The 16,856-nt window shown below is 52.5% G+C and overlaps 2 protein-coding genes across 9 annotated transcripts in view; both read left to right on the top strand.

Moving 5' to 3' along the window:
• TMEM108 (transmembrane protein 108) overlaps positions 1-12,666 on the top strand; it is a 255,917-nt gene extending 243,251 nt beyond the window's left edge. For 5 of the 8 annotated variants that reach the window (XM_055126170.1, XM_055126172.1, XM_055126175.1 and 2 more), the window contains 3 exons: positions 5,216-5,370; positions 10,739-10,846; positions 11,079-12,666. In XM_055126170.1, coding sequence (XP_054982145.1) covers positions 5,216-5,370; positions 10,739-10,846; positions 11,079-11,108 — 293 coding nt within the window. In that variant the 3' untranslated portion in view covers positions 11,109-12,666. Of the gene's footprint in view, positions 1-5,215; positions 5,371-10,738 lie in introns of all 8 variants that reach the window. The other 3 variants (XM_055126178.1, XM_055126177.1, XM_055126176.1) reach the window with 3 other exon arrangements.
• The window catches only part of BFSP2 (beaded filament structural protein 2), a 94,406-nt gene continuing 88,893 nt past the window's right edge, over positions 11,344-16,856 (top strand). The window contains exons 1-2 of the mRNA XM_055124788.1: positions 11,344-11,403; positions 15,093-15,572. Coding sequence (XP_054980763.1) covers positions 11,344-11,403; positions 15,093-15,572 — 540 coding nt within the window. The remainder of the gene's footprint in view (positions 11,404-15,092; positions 15,573-16,856) is intronic.

The raw sequence follows: 16,856 nt of genomic DNA, 5'->3' as shown, positions 1-16,856 counted from the left end.
AAACATTTTATTATATATGAGTTTGAAATTCAAATAGATCTTACTGTAAATCCAGAAAACCCACGGACTGCCTAAACCAAGCGTGTGCGGGAGCCAAGACAGCAGCAAGCACACAGCCTGGGAAGGCATTTCAAGAATGTACTGGCACTCTGACAGGAGGGTTGGGGTGCTCGGAATAGAACCTACTAGAACATATTACTGTGTCAAAGGAGGCATGAGTCCCTTCATCCAAAGGGACGCCTGTAGCCCCTTGGAACCACCGGCCTTGGGCTTCTCTCTTGCATTTCTACCAGCTTCGGGAAGCTTCCTTAGCCCTCGCTGCTTCAGCGGCCTCTCCACCCAACTCCCTGCCCTTGGCCATGGCCCCAGCCCCTGCGGAACCACCGTTCAGCTTGCAGGGGGGCAGGGTGAGAGTCTGGGTAGAGGCAGTGAGTAGCCCAAGTTTGAATAGCAGACGGCCTGGTTCAGGGTCTGTGCTTCTCTGTCAGGAAGCCTCTTTCAGACCCGTGGGAGGACTTTGCCGACAGCCACACTGAGGCCAGAGCTCACCTCCGCCCCCTCAGAAAGGCCGCCCCTTGGCCAGTCTGCCTCGTGCTTGAGGCCACCTGGTTCATCACAGGGCGCTCTCTTTGCTCCTCCTGTCCGGCTTCCCAGACGGCCCTGCCCTGACACCGCTCCACCCACCAGGCTGTTGGGCTCGAGTCCTCTCTCGCGTGAGAATTCAGGGGTGACCGTAGCAAATCTCAGACCTGCCCAGGACCTTGCTGGCCAGAAACCCCACCCGCAGCCGGGCCGGGGAAGGGCAGCCGCCGCCGCATTTCCAGATTTCAGGGAAATGAATCGCATCCAGCCCTCAGCCAGGACAGGAGGAGGCGCTCAGGGAGGCCTCCGCCGGTCTCTGCTGCCACCTCCAGGACACTCCTGGTCAGCCCGTGCTCCTCTCGGTCCTGTGGCTTCACCCAGGGCCGGCTTCCTGCCTGGCCGGTCTCCGTCAGCAACCTGTTCTTCCTGGAAGATGCAAACAGGCCAGGGGCAGCGGCCGCTGGTTTTCCTCCTGAATCCGAGCAGTACCTTTCACCAACTCTGCGATGAACCTTGCCCCTGAGCGGCCTGCCCTCCCCCAGATGACTGTGACTGCCCCAAGTGCCCTAGTAGTTGTGTAGGATGACCTTTTGGAAGGAGTGGCGCGTAGTACTGCCTGCCAGCTTGAAGAATCAAACAGGAAGTCCCAAACCTGGGGCCTCGAGTCCCCGCCCCCACACACCCTGGGAGATCCACAGATAGAAACAAAAAGACCCACCTCCAGGGCAGCACTAGCCCCCCTTCCCTCCCACGAGATGAAGGTGCTGAGCTGCACCGGGGCTGAGTTTCCTTTTTGGACGTTCAGCTGCAGAGTCACGTGCATGTCAGTGTCTTGTGATTCACAACCGGCCCAGCGTTGTCCCCTGCCCAAATAGGACTCATGTCCACGCCGTCACTTCCAGGCTTTCAGGAGGCAGAGATGGAGATGAGATTGGATAGGGAAGAGATGGACTGGGGTAATTTGTGAAGGCAGGGACTGGCGTGGAGAGCCTCAGACAGCAGTACTGTCACCCGTTAAAGGAAAGAACAGAAAAGGGAGGGGGAGGGGCCTGAAGAGCCAGTTCCAGGACCTCAGTGCTCCATGCATGCAGCTCTCAGGCCGTTTTTGCCGGGAGGATGAGGCTTTCTGGCTGCTGGAGGGGTCCCCTGTCCTGCCGGACTCCTCCTGCCAGCAGCGAGACAAGTCTTGGCACAGGGGGGCCTTCCTCCAGCTGTGTCCAACCCCCCCACCCCAACCTCAGCAGGAGCAGGAGCCCAAGGCTGTCAGGGAGGCAAGATGGCCTGCCCCACGGGAGTCACATCATGACACATGATGGTCAGCATCTGCCGCGACTCTCACACAGGCCTGCGAGAGCACTTCCCGGGGAGCCTGGGAAAGACCATTTCCCACCACATAGCAGATCCCACCTGAAGATCAGGCCCCTCCCAGAAAGGTCAGTACCTTCCTGTCCCCCCGTGTCCTGACGGACACTTCCTGGAAGCAGCAGCTGACTTAATGCTGAGAGCAGCTTAAAACCGTGATGAAACATGGGGTCCTGGCTGTCTCCTTTGGAGAAGCAGATCTGGGGAGCTTCTTGCCAAAGGGAGAGGGTGAGGTGGGGGCTCCCTACTTGCGTTTGTGGAGAGCAGTGGGGATTACTGTAGGCACCTAGAATACTTCCCTCCAGGGGTCAGAACCGCCAGAGGGGCTCCGAGTTCCCCAAATTTGCTAGCTGGTTGGGCTCTGTTCTGTGAACTTTCAGGAACTGCTTCTCCGAGTGGTAAGAGCAACCTGCAGCTTCCTCAGAGACCAGAGCTTCCTCAGACAGTTGCTCATGGGTGGAAGAGAACGAGCAAGCGCCCGGGGGCAGTTCTGGGGTGCAGCAGAGACCTTGAGTCTGAGTCCCACAGTTCTGTCTTAAGAGAAAGGTCAGATCCCCAAATAATAGCAGATTCGAAACCACGGATGACACCTTGGCCTTGAGTCATCTGAACACCCAGATTTTCTTCAGAGATCTTTTTATTTTTGTGTGGAAATTCTGGAAGAACAAGAAAACTCATTAATTAGCACCTATTGTACATCGGGCCTTTAATTCTCCTTCTCACCCCTCCCCTGTTCCTGTGAGTTCTTCTTCTTTCCTTCTGAGGAAAAAGGCAGCTGGAAGGCTGGCCTCTCACACCCACAGGCTATGCCCAGGCGAGCTTCTCTTGTGTACGTGAAATGGCATTTAGGAGGCACCTGAACTCACTGAGGGAAATGCCATGAAGTTGGCACTGTGACACGGGAAGAGGACTCTCTGCTCTGAATGGGGCACAGGCCTTCTGCAGGGCAGAACCCGGCCCCATATCCCACACTGCCTGGGCCTCAGAGCCTGAGGGCCTGAGGGACAGAGCTGTGACACGACAGGTGAGCCGACTCTGGACAGTCTTCTGTCCGCGAAAGTCTTCTCTCCTCATCACTCCTCCACCTCAACGAGCTGAAGAAAAGGCCCTTTAGAAAGGAGCGAGACCTGGGGCTGGAGCGATAGCACAGCAGGTAGGGCATTTGCCTTGCACGCGGCTGACCCAGGTTCGATTCCTAGCATCCCATATGGTCCCCTGAGCACCACCAGGAGTAATTCCTGAGTGCAGAGCCAGGAGTAACCCCTGAGCATTGCTGTGTGTGACCCAAAAAACAAAAGAAAAGAAAAAAGAAAAAAAAATGGACCATTCAGTCTAAAATTGGTCTTAGATGAAACATCCTCGTAGGCAGGAAGAGACAGTGCAGGGATTAAATGCCTTGCCTGGCAGGCGGCTGACCTGGGTTCGATGCCCAGCTCTGCAGATGGTCCGCTGAGTGATCCCTGAGCAGAGGCAGGCATAAGCCCCGGGCACTGCCCAGTGTGCCCCCCACCCCACCGAGAAAGTCTTTTAGATCAAAGCAAATTAGATGCCACTCTCTGGCCCTGGTCTGAGGTGTTGGCCAGGCCAGCCGAGGAGAAGAGCGTGGCAGAACCCTGCATTCACCTACGGGGCCTGGAGTACGGGTGTTGACATCTCCACCTGCGTGGGAACTGTTTTGGGCAGCTGCTGCGCAGCTGGGCGGGAACCAGACCATCCACCCACCGCCCCAGTGCCAGCCCTCTGCTGCCCCCTGGTGGCTGTTGCCACATGTCCCAGCTTCTGTAGACTCCCCAGCACAGATGCTAGCTACCCCATAGGTTCTGCGGATGGGTACCTAGACCCCATTTTCCTCTACAGACACCCCCCCCCCCAATGAAACTCCACTTCAGTTGCTCTGACTTCAGTCCCCTGCGCCGTCTGCATCCCTAAACCTTTCAGCCTGGTGCTCCCTCTTCCTGGACCTTCAAGTCCTTGGGACTGAACAAAAGTGTAAATGACACCCGTGAGACACTGAAGCTGAATTGCAGTGCTGAGGGGCAGACGCGGGGTCCAGAAGTTCGCGTTTGCTCTTGTTCCCTGAGTCTCCATTTTCCTGTGGGTCCTAATAATCCTTGCCTGGCATTAAAGAGGGGAGGGACTGGGTCAATATCTCTAAAGTCTGGAACCCCGGGGAGGCGCTCAGGGGCTTTGGGCTATTTCCGGTGTCTCTGGTGTTGGGGACGCTGAGGCAGCAGTGTCCCCTGGGGGCCTGACACCTCTACTCAGGGATTCTGCTCGTGAGCTTCTGACTCTAAGGAAGGATCAGGTCCCTGGACGTGGCCCCACTTCCTGCCGAGGACACCCCACCCTCAGACCCGTGTACTCAGCCAGCTGGACGGAGCCTCCCTCCTCCCCATGGAGCCGGGAGGTGGGGGAGCAAGGTGGCATCCCCACAGCTCCCTCCAGCCCTGTCCCTGTCCACTGCCCTGGCCACACCTCCCTCACCTCCACCTGCCCTCCCCCCCACACCCACTCCCACATGCTTTGTTCTGTTTTGCTTTGCTCTGGGGTCATACCTGGCGATGTTCAGGGGTTACTCCTGGCTCTGCACTGAAAAATTACTCCTTGAGCATGCTGGGGATCAAACCCAGGTGAGCCACGTGCAAAGCAAAGGACTAACCTGCCCTGACCTCTCCCCTCCTTCCCCCCTCCTCCCCACCGCACTTCCACTTTCCTGCAGCCTCCTTCCAGCCCCCCTCCCCTCCTACCTCCCTCCCCCTCACTCCCTTCTCCCACCTTCCCGCCTCCCTCACTGCCAGCCACCTCGCTCCAGCCTCAGTCTTGATTTTCTCCTCACACCTGTAGGCACCTCAGGCCCCTTACCCGTCAGTGTGTCTGTGGATTGAGCTGCCCCTACCCCTGGCGCTAGTCTCAGCTCTAAGTTCACGAGGGGAGCCTTCCGGGAGTCTGACGCCTGCCTGCCCTCCACCCCTGCCCTCCGATGCCCGCTGTCTCCCTACCTACACCCTCTGTACTCGCCCAGTGCTCTTGTCTGTTTGCTCTGCACCCGTCCATCCATCCGCCCACGTAGAAGGGCAGCCCACAAAGTGGACCTCTTTGTCTTTTGCTGATTCCCTGACTCCCAACTCATGACCCGAAGGAGGCACACATCTGCAGGGGTGTTCCCGGGTGGGTGAAAGGCCACGCTCACCCTCCCCCCCCCATCCCCTGGTGGTGGCTGGCTCTGTGGTCTTTCCCTCCCTGGGCCTCTGGCTGACTTGACTCTCCACAGCCGTCCTGCTGACCGTGTGCTGCCTGCGGAGGAAGAAGAAGACCGCCAACCCGGAGAACAACCTGAGCTACTGGAACAACGCCATCACCATGGACTACTTCAACAGGCATGCAGTGGAGCTGCCACGGGAGATCCAGTCCCTGGAGACGTCGGAGGTAACGCACGCACCCAGGAGGGCTGGCCCGGGGGAGGGGCGGGGAATCCACATCGCATCTTTCAAGGAGCTTCCTGCACTTCCTGAGTCTCGGGGCTTCTGGGCCCAGCCTGCCTGTGTTCCCTGAGGACTCCCGGCAGGATGCTCGGGTCTGTAAAGATGCGACTCTGCTCCCAGGCCTCAGATTCCCAGGCCTGAGGTGTGGGTAAGACTTCAGGAACCCTAAGCATTGCACAAAACTGCCTCAGAGAGAGTTTCAGACGGTGCTGGAAGGACTCGCAGCTCTCAGCGCTGGCTCCAGCCAGGGAAGAGGCCCGAGGGAGGGTGGGGGCAAGTGCTCAACAGGGCCTGTTGCCGAAGGCAAGAACACTGGGGTCAGGTTTGTCCAGGACACCTAGCTGTCACCCAGGGGTGCTCTTTCTTCTCTCACAGGAGGGCAGGCCGGGCTGATGATCAGATACGACCCTGATAGGCGTCTGTCTGTCTGTCTCCGGCAGCAAAGGGCCTCCTGGAGAGTTCTGAGCTTTGTGCGACCTAGATTTAGAAAGACTGTGCGTGTGATGAGTGAATTAACTAGAACAGAGGGTGGTTTGATCAGTACACAGGACAGACGGGAAGAGACTAGAAATTAGGAGATGAGCTAAAACGGCCAAGAGTTGGCCCAGGAGAGAGAGAGAGAGAGAGAGAGAGAGAGAGAGAGAGAGAGAGAGAGAGAGAGAGAGAGAGGAGAGGGCAGTTCCGGGACATAACTCTGGCCCCTTCGTGATCAGTGTGGGCTTTTATCAATATCCTTATATTTGTCAATATAAGGATCTGCTATAAGGACAGTTACTGGAGACTCCAACAGGAGAGTTCCACTGTGGAACGGGAGCAGCAGGCAGGTGAGAGAATGCAGCGGCAAGACCGCTCAGGAGGACAAGAGACAGAGAAGACACCATCAGAAGGATGTCTATACTGCTGAGGCATGGAAACTTCTGGAACAGTAAGGACCAAGTCAAAACCCCAGCACCCCAACATTAGAATTCCACTCTGACAATAGCCAGTGAGGGACCAGAGACTAGAGAGCAGGACACTGGGCATCTGCACCACAGTGGGCTGCCCTAGTGCCCTACAGGCAGGCCGGAGGTGCCGTCTCAGGCCTTGACGGCGAGTCCTGCCAGTCCCGAACTAAGGTGAGAACCTTAAGGACATATGCTCTCACTCAAGGGGTCGCTTCCTCCCAGTTCATATCGAACTAACAGGAGACAGCCGAAATGAACCCAGCCCAGGGTCTACGAGGACTTTGAGGGGGGGGTGGAAAATAGTTGCAAACAAAAATAAAAAGGCACACAGTTGGGGCTAGAGCGATAGCACAGTGGTAGGGCGTTTGCCTTGCATGTGACTGACCTGGGTTGCTTCCCAGCATCCCATATGGTCCCTTGAGCACCACCAGGAGTAATTCCTGAGTGCAGAGCCAGGAGTAACCCCTGTGCATCACCGGGTGTGACCCCCCAAAAAAAAAAAATCACACAGTCTCTGCAGACCTCTTATTGCTGTCCCACCCAGACCCCAGTTCTCAGACATTTGAGCAACTGGTTAGAACCCAGGTCTGGGCAAAATTAGTGCCAGGCACCTAGGCAAGCGCCAGGCTGCCAGACCATGCAATGTTCCCCGGGGTTGCTTGAGTCGGACAGTGGAGTTACCGTCAGGCTCTGGCGGATGCAGACCCCCCCAGTAGCTACGATGGTCCGCTTGGTGCTAGTTGCTGCAGGGCATTCATGACCATTTGCTGTCCATGGCGGATTGATCGTGGCCTACAGCCATCGTCAGGCAGCAGTAACTATGATCCCTGGGTGTAGCACAGGTTCTGCCGGAGCTCAGTTCTGTATGGCTTGTGACCACGACGAATTCCTAGCGGTGGGTGACACAAACTCAGAACAATGGTCTCTATCTGGATTTAGCAAGTGTGACCCCCAGATTGCTGCCCAGGCCTGCACAACCCCAGACCCACCCTGATGTCGCACCAGGCTCGGTAAAAAAGCACAGCATTCTCCTGTGGGGGCACGGGAAGCCAGCAAGGATCTGAAGCTCATAGGACCTTTATCAATCCCCTTTCTACGCAGCAAGCACGATGAGGAAATCAGTAAGAGAAAACAACAACAGGGAAAGAGAAGATGTGAAAAAAGTAGAAAAAAAACTTTAATCACAAATCACTGAGCGAAAGGCACAGTAACTAAACTAAAAAAATTAGAGAGGATCAATAGCAGAATGATAGACGCTGAAAAGTGAATCGGGTGCACAAGGACAAGGTAGAAGAAACCATTAAAAAAAGAACTGAAGAAGAAAGAGAAGAGCTTTTTAAAAAACAAAACAGGGGCCGCAGATGTAATACAGCAGGTAGGGCACTTGCCATGCGCACAGCAACCTGGGTTCCATCTCTAGCATTCCACATGGCCCTCTGCACCGAATAGGAGTGACCCCTGAGTGCAGAGCCGGGAGGAACCCCTGAGCACCACTGGGTGTGACCCCCCAAAAAAAATTAAAAGAAAAAATAAGCAAAACTTGACATCAAGAGGATTAGGGACCTAAAGGGGAAGGAAATGCAAGGAAATGGACAATGTCCAGGTGAAAACAAACGACTGCTGGCCTGAGGTTACCAGGTGAGACACTGGTAAAGTGCGGGGAGAGGAGGCAAATGAGAAGTCACCTTGGGACAACAGTGGCGGGATAGTGGCATTGGGACGGTGGTGTGACACCAAAAGCATAAGCATAAACACCAACGCTAGCTATAAACCATGTTATTTCTCTTAAGAATTTTGAAGCCATGCAGATAGATGCCAGAGCATAGATTTCCAAGGCCTGGGCCGATGTAGATATTCACCATCTGAATTATGAGAAATGAGACACAACTTCTGAGCAGGCCCTTGGGGGAGTCAGAGGGGAGAGATTAGGCTCAGCAATGTGGCAGCGGGAGAGGAAAGGGGGGGGGGTCAGGTGGGGGGAGATTAAGGCGGAAACAAGGAGCACTTTCCTGGAAAGTGGCAGGAAAAGAGTTTGTTAGAGACAGGAAGGAGAGTCTTGCCCACTAGGGTTACCTGCCATGAATGTCCTCTAGGACGTGGGTAAGAATCGCAAAACCCAGCTGGCAGGGACAGGAGCTAATTCAGGAAGCAGCGAAAAAAGTTTTTTAATCTGAAGGAAATGGGTTTTTCCCCTCAGGAAAAAGCCTCCGTCTCTCCCCCCGACGTCATATTTCTCTAAATAAAACTATTCCACACCATTACTTATTATCAGAGAAATATAAATTAAAACAACAATGAGATATCCCCTCACACCAGTGAGACTGGCACACACGATAAAGTACAAACACAATCAGTGCTGTCATGGATGTGAGGAAAAAGGAACAGTAACCCACCGGGACTGTCCACTGGTTTAGCCTAAAGAGGTTTTCAAAGGAAAAACAATATGGCCACTTCCCAACAAACTAAGAATTGAGCTTCCATACTCAGAAATTCCATTTCTGAGTATCTACCTTAAGGTCCCAAAAAACACAATTGGGGGGCTAGAGCCATAGCACAGCGGGTAGGGCATTTACCATGCATGCGGCCAACCCGGATTCAATTCCCAGCATCCCATATGGTCCCCCAAGCACCGCCAGGAGTAATTCCTGAGTGTAGAGCCAGAAGTAACCCCTGTGCATCACCAGGTGTGACCCAAAAAGAAAAAAAAATATTGGAAAAGAACTTCGTGCCCATATGTTTATTATCGCACTATTCACAACAGCCAGGATCTGGAAATAACCCAAGAGCCCGACAATTTATGACCGGATAAGGAAATTGTGGTCTCTATACACAACAGAACAGTGCTCAGCTGTAAGAATAGATGAAATTAAGCAATTTGCCACTTCACGGATGGAGCTAGAGGACATCATGCTGAGTGAATAAAAGGGACAGATACAGAATAATCTCTCATAGAATCCCATTTTATAGATGGGATATATTTTTAAAAAAACACATAATAAGGGAGCAATGAATAGCCAAAGGTAACATAACTGGAGACTTGGTCTACAGAACTTTATTTACCTGGGTGAAAAGAATGGGAGTCGGGGGTGGGTGGGGAGGGTTCCTGGAACTTTGGTGGAGGGAAGTGAGCACTCTGGGTGTGGTACTAAAATGGTGTATCTGGGGCTGGATCTATAGCACAGCAGGTAGGGCATTTGCCTTGCACGCAGCCAACCCTGGTTCAATTCACAGCATCCCATTTGGTCCCCGCCGAGCACTACCAGAAGTAATTTTTGATTGCAGAGCCAGGAGTAACCCCTGTGCATCGCCAGGTGTGACCCAGAAAGAAAAAAAAAGCATAAAATATATGGGAATAATTCATAGTTGGTTAAAAAAAAAAGTACTGTGAAATATGCAAGCACTGTTAGCACTGTCGTCCTGTTGTTTATCAATTTGCTCAAGTGGGAACCAGTAACATCTCCATTGTGAGACTTGTTGTTACTGTTTTTGGTATATTGAATACGCCATGGGTAGCTTGTGAGGCTCTACCGTGCGGGCGGGATACTCTTGGTAGCTTGCCCGGCTCGCCAAGAGGGACTAAGGAATTGAACCTGGGTCGACCACATGCAAGGTAAATGCCCTACCTGCTGTGCTATCGCTTCAGCCCACTGTGAAATGTAGTAAATTATAATTGATAATTTCTAATAAAACCAAATTAGTAGTAATTCCTGAGTGCAAAAGCCAGGAGTAACCTCTGTGCATCGCTGAGTGTGTCTCAAAAAAAAAAAAAAAAGGTGTATGCGTAAAGCTATCAATGACAGCATTATAAATCATGGTTCATAAATAAAAATTGGAGGGGCTGGAGCAATAGCACAGCGGGTAGGGCGCTTGCCTTGCACGCGGCCGACCCAGGCTGACCCAGGTTCGAATCCCAGCGTCCCATATGGTCCCCTGAGCACCGCCAGGGGTAATTCCTGAGTGTAGAACCAGGAGTAACCCCTGTGCATTGCTGGGTGTGACCCAAATAGCAAAAAAATAAAATAAAATAAAATAAAAATAAAAAAAATAAAAATTGGAATAATAAGAACTATTTTACTGCAACATGCCAGAAACAGGAACAAACAAGTCTCACCATGGAGACGTTACTGGTGCCCGCTCTAGCAAATCGATGAGCAACGGGATGACAGTGACAGTGACAGTGATTTTATTTCCCCCAAATCTGAAAACATTACAAAGGGCTTCTGTGCCTTTACATTGGCAGAAAGGATGATGAAAAACATCATCTGTTTTCCAGACATTAAGAAATGTCTCTGTGGGCACTTTTAGAGAAAACCATGGAACACCCATGAAACCTCCAGCTCACACGGTCTCCTTCTTCCGTCTCTGCAGGACCAGCTGTCGGAGCCCCGCTCTCCAGCCAACGGTGACTACAGGGACACCGGGATGGTCCTTGTCAACCCCTTCTGCCAGGAAACGCTGTTTGTGGGAAATGATCAGGTATCCCAGATCTAGCCACGGCAGCCATTGCTTTGCTGGCCCCAATTTTTCATCTCTAAATTATAAATATACAAATATCTATTATAAATACAATATTTGTGTAACCCTGAGAAACGTTTTCCACTTTTTTCCGCCCCCCTAAGAATTGTCAACTTCTTTTTTTTTATAAGTGTGGTTCAAAACAAATCTGACAGGATGATTCGTGGCTTTCTAAAATAAAGGTCTTTCTAAGCAAAGCAGGTGCACTGAGTGCTTCTCTTAGCGGTGGTGACCGGCGTGGCAGCAGCCCCAGCAGAGGAGGGGACGACACGCGTCCAGGCGGATGTCAAGTGGGCCGGACTGTCCTTTGCGCTTCTGAAAGCTCAGGTTCCTCTTCACTCCCTGTGACCCCATTTCCTCCACTTGCACATGCCGCTGAGAGGGCTGGGCCACCACCGAGGGGAAGCCAGTGGACTGACGCCGTGGGGGGGAGGGAACATCTCCCCCCTCCCCGAAGGATGAGAACCTTGGAATCTGCCCGTGCCCAGCGGCTGTTGAATCGTGAGCACCGGCAGAAGGCATGCAGCGTCGAGAACCCTCGGAGGGCATCAGGCATCCTAAGGCCGAGTCCCCGGGCCCCACCCCGCCGGGGGCCTGCACTGTGCTAACAACAGGACTGCATTCCCCGGGCGAATCCAAGGCTGCCCCTCGCACGTCCCCGCGTCCTCTCCAGCTCCCACATTGCATTAAACTCTGTGCCTTTCTCTGGAGGGGGGGAGCTGCCCCGTCACCGCCCTGGAGCTAGAGCGTGGAGCCCTTCGAGGGCTGGTGCCTGTTAGGGCTCGAATCTGTTTCTCAAAAGACCGTCGCTTTGTGCTCCAAAGGGATGGATTCAAGAAGCCTTGACCATAGAGCTGTACTTTCCAGAACCTTCCTCCTGCTAGCTAAAGGAAACAGGATGGCCAAAGCAGCATCCCCCGGGAGAAATCAAGACTACCCGTCTCCCTCGGAGCTGCAGGCCTGCCTGGGGGGTCAGCAGGGGCCCATGCCGCTCAGCCTTCACGCTCCATCTACCCTACATTGCCCCCCTCGCACTGTCACCCCTCCCTGCCACAAACCCTCCCTCCCACCCCCACCCCCACCCCCACCCCCCAGCCCACAGGGTGAGGCCCTCAGACCTGAGGAGGGCTTCTGGAAATGGCTGCTTGTTTCTTCTTTCTGACAGAGAGTGGCTGGGGATTGGCAGGAGTTGGGGAGGGGTGGGGGGTGGAGGGAATGGGGATGGAATGGAGGGAGGGGGAGAGAAGAACTGCTTTGACGCTTCCCTTCTCCAAAAAGAAAAAATAGTTTGATAGTATATTTTGAATATAGATGTTCTTATAGTCAAATTGGGAGTTGAGTGTTGATTCGTATGCTCATGTTGTCGCTGTGTTTTTTGGTTAATCATGTTTCTCCTTCCTTCCTGTACTCTCTTGATGTCTTTAAAGATGGCCTTTAAAACTCTGTGTTCTCCGTCTTGGATGAACTCATGTCACACGCAGTCAGTGGTTATCTCTTCTCTAAGGCTCTCCAGCCCACAAAGAAGCTGATTAAATGTTTCTCTGAGATTTTGTTTTTTCGGTGTCTGATCTTCTAACCTTATATTTGTTAGCTATTGTATTTAATATATCAATGTATGTATATATAGAAAGAAATGTTTGTAGAGTAAATTTATATATATAATATATGTAATCAAGTACATATGTTATATATACATATGTGGATGTATTACTTATTTTTCCTTACCCACAGAATTCAGCTACTGTGTATATATAAATAAACTTATTTTATTAGCCAGAGGATTAAGTTGCTAATCCATCTTGCTTTCTTTTAATTTTAAAATGACTTTTGTCTGCTGAGTACGTATTCCACCGTGTGTCCATAGTTTTTTAAGTGAAGCATGGTAATTTTTATTAAAACCGACTTAGAAAGATATGAGAGGAGAGCGAGAGGAGAAACGGCAAAGAAACCTAGAGGCAAGCTAGCAAGATACGGGAGAACGTGGGCTAGAAGGGCAAGCTTCATCTCTCTTGTCAGCCTCTATCTTCACACTTAGTTGCTTTTATTAACATACGAGCTAACAGTATTAGCGGTTTATTCATTGACAAAACAAATCCCTAAGAGCATGTCTGTGATTCCTCCAGAAGAGTGTTCTCTTCCTTCAAATCTTTGGAGATAGTCGAGTCAGTGAGGGTTACACGCCACACCCCAGGGGTTAGAGCCTTCCTAGAAATGAATTTGGGGCAGGGAGACCTGAAGGTGACCCGGAAGGTGATCTGGTTAGTCTCTAGAGAATGACAATGTCTACCCCAAACACCACTGCAGACAGCTTAGTAGCTTGGCTCTGCCTGTTTCACCTTGAGTGACCCATCCCGGAGCTTTTGCAGCTCCTCAGAACCCAGCTGGCGTCAGCTGGATTAGATTTGGACAGTCTCGCAGGTGCACCAGAGGTGGTGTGCACAGCAAGAATTTAGCCACTAAACAAACAAGAGACTCCTAAATAAAGGAGAGTTTCTGCCAGCCTTAACTTGATCACATGGGTTCATCCTAAAGCCAACATCGAAGTGCATAAGATATCTTCCAGGTCATTGCAAAGAACAAAGTAGAAAGGAGAAAAAAAAAGAACTGTAACATCCTGTGTTCCAGGAAGAGCACATAGAATGTTCCAGAAAGCATCCTTGTTTTAAACTCTGCCAATGTACCCCCTCTGTGGGTGGTGAGAAGCACGCAAGATAAGTAAGTCTCCGTGTTAGGAGTCAAAAGATAATTTAATCCCAGTTTCGCTACTTTCTTGGGACCTCAGACAAGAGATTGATTGCCACTGGGGGCTTCCTCATCAATTAAACGGGCTAATCAGTGGATCAGTAAACATGCCAGAAGGGCAGGACATGTAAACTCTGTTCCTGTTCCCAAGACAGAACTGAGTGGGAAATCTCCACAGCCTCGGGTGGGATTCTCCCCCCAAGAAAGAAGCGACTCAGTTTTCTTCTTGCCCGAGTCTTGTTTCCACAATAATTCAAGCTTTGGTTACTTCGTAGAACGTGGATACAGCAGTTTTAAGTTTCTGTTTTGTCATACTTGGGGCTGGAGGAGCCCTGGACCTGACGATATGATTGTCACCATGAGTACCTGCCTCAGTGGAGCGGGAATTTAAGAAAACAAAAACAAAAACAAGGAGTGTGATGGGGCTAATTCTGAGGCTATTACTAGAAAATTTTCTCTGGTTTGTTTGTTTTTTTTTTGAGGGGTTGAGGGGGTTTATGAGTGGACAGATAGCATAGCAGGTAGGAGGGTGCTTGTTTTGCATGTGGCCAACCCAGGTTTGATCCCTGACACCCCAGATGACCCCCCCAAGCTCTACCAAGAGTAGTTTCTGAGTGCAGAGCCAGGAGTCACCCCTGAGCATCACTAGGTGTGGCCCCAAAATAAACATAGAAAGAAATAAAATGATTTCTGATTTCACAGAGGACGAAGCAGTGCGGTAAGGAAGAGCCTCTAGGTCCCCAGCATGTGGGGCCTGGGCTTGCCCAGGGTTAGAGCCCAGGAGAGGTGGCAGATAAGGTGCTCGCATGTGACATGGAAGAATCGGTGTGGTAGAGTAACACGGACCTCGCCAAGAGGCTGATGAATTGTGTTGGGTGGGGGAAAAAGTCCCTAGGGAGGGTCCTGAAGCTGCTTCCAGGGCACAGGAATCCCCAGGCTTGCTTTGTCACACAGGGGCGGGAGTCCCTGAGGCCACCTCCCAGAGGGGCTGGTTCACATCACCCATAGGGACAGTCACCCACATCCACACTCTCACCATGTAGCACCCGAGAGCCTCTGAGAAGCTCTAAAGCCGGTCCTGGAACACTGGGCTTGAGCTCTGGCCCAGCCACTCGCTACACTTTTAATCTAAAGTCCCTGCACCTCAGTACACTCGTCTGTGAATTGGGGCTTCTGGAAGCTTCCCTGGCCCTCTCCTGGATAGTTAGATACACAAAGCCCACGTCCTGCTCTGCGCCAACATCGTTCACCCACAGCAGCAGCCCAGGAGGCCAAGCGCGTGACCAGCCTACGCTCTGGGCAGGGCCTACATCTCTTTCCATTCAGGGAGTGAAAGAAGCTTGTGGAAAACAGCAGACAAAGCAGCCCGGTGGTAGGGGAGTTTCCAGAGAGGTCTGTGACCAGGCCACAGGGATGCCGGGACGGAATCCTAAAGCCACCGCACTTGTGTAAACCCACGGACCAGAGCGGAGGCAGAACAGAGAGAGGTGGTGCCCCCGGCGCCAGCTCCAGCATGTCCCTCCAGGGGCACAGAGCAACCTTCCAGGGCCCTCTGTCCTCCCGGGAGAGGCCCCCGGCCTCCAGGAGCGGTACCAGATGTAACCTTGCTCGGGCCCCCAGAGTCCACGTCGGGATGGTGCCCAGCGGGCTCTCAGCGGGGCTGAGTGGCCGCGTGAGCCGCCGGGCGCTGGGCATCAGCAGTGTCTTCCTGCAGGACCTGTGGAGCTCGGGCCCAGTCTTGGTGCCTCCTCCGGGCCTCGACAGAACCCTGGGCGGCCTCGAGGACCTGGGAGGTTGCCTGGCAGAGTACATGGCCAAGGTGCGCGCCCTGGAGCGCGTCAGCCAGGAGCTGGAGGCACAGCTCCGGACGCAGCTGGAGAGCACAGCCACGCACTCGGAGCGCTGGACAGCGCTCAGGGCCTCCTGGGCCAGCAGCTGCCAGCAGGTGAGTGCCCAGCTTGAGCCAGGGCTTTGCAGGGGGAGCTGGGAGGAGGTGCCAAGCGCGAGTGTTGATTGTTGCAACATCATCCTGGGACTGGAGCGTTGTTTGAAGAAAGCGCTTAGGTTGAAGCAGGAGCCAGGTAAGGGAGAGGAACTGTCACCTTACACTAGTGACAGTGATAAGAAGGACCACCGGGGGGCTGCTGGGCCCGGCCCGGGCGGACCCCGCTGTGTGCCCTTGCTCCCCTGATGGAGAATGCAGTGCTCTGCAGGCGCGGTCACGGAGTGCGTTTCTCAGAGGAGAAAACTAGGACACAAAGCAGTTTGTCAGAGTCACTCAGCTAGAAGGGAAAGTGGAGCCGAGGTCTGGACCCGAGTTTGGCTGCAAAGCTTGTCTTTGTCCATGATTCCAGGCTGTCTCGGGAACTTTTGTGTTAGGAGGATTTTTACTGATGTCATCACACTGAACTCCATCACATAGATGTGGCAATAAAAACAGTGAATAAATGGAGGTAAATTCCAGTGCCCTTCTGAAAGAGAAGCGTTCAATAGTGATGTGAGCCACCCTGGGAATCTGTAAGTACCCCTTGTACTCAGACAGGGCATAAAGGAAAGAAATAGGTAAAGCCAATATATAGTATTTCTATTTAACCCAATATAATTAAATTTTATGTCATCATGTAATCAATGTAAAACATACTAATGAAATTAGTTACAGTCAACAACTCTCCTCAGTGAGAGTTGTTGGAAATGTCGGCACACACACACACACACACACACACACACACACACACAGAGCGTCCAGCCTGGTGTGAATGGCCACATCTGGCTATTCAGTCACTCAAAATGACAAAATGAGATTGGGGAGTTCAAAACTTTTTCAGTTTATTTTCTTTCATTGAAATGGCCACAGGCGGCTACAACTTAATTGGTTAGGGCACGATACAGACGTCCTGCTTCTTATCCTCGTACCTGCTCGCTGGTTATTTCTGCAGAGCCTGAACTCACCGGCCAGTTCTGGCAACAGCCTGGGTTTTGGCATGGGGACTCCAGCCAGCCTTTGGTCACTGTCGGGTCTCTCTGCGGGTGGCTGGCCTCTCCTCTCCTGCAGTTTCAACACATGCTGGCATTTGGGGCCACTCCAAGCTAAATCTGCCCCTCTCCAACCAGGACTGCTCACGAAAACACCATTGTTCTTTGGGGCCAGCATTGGACCCCTCAAAAGGGGGTCCTACCCCTTCATTTGCGAGTGCCTGCGTCATCTACAAGAGCCAACACACTCAGGGGG

Source organism: Sorex araneus, chromosome 2 (genome assembly GCF_027595985.1).
Source record: "Sorex araneus isolate mSorAra2 chromosome 2, mSorAra2.pri, whole genome shotgun sequence".
Lineage (NCBI taxonomy): Eukaryota > Metazoa > Chordata > Mammalia > Eulipotyphla > Soricidae > Sorex > Sorex araneus.
The sequence above is the reverse complement of the archived record's forward strand: the minus strand, read 5'-3'. Positions and strand labels throughout refer to the sequence as shown.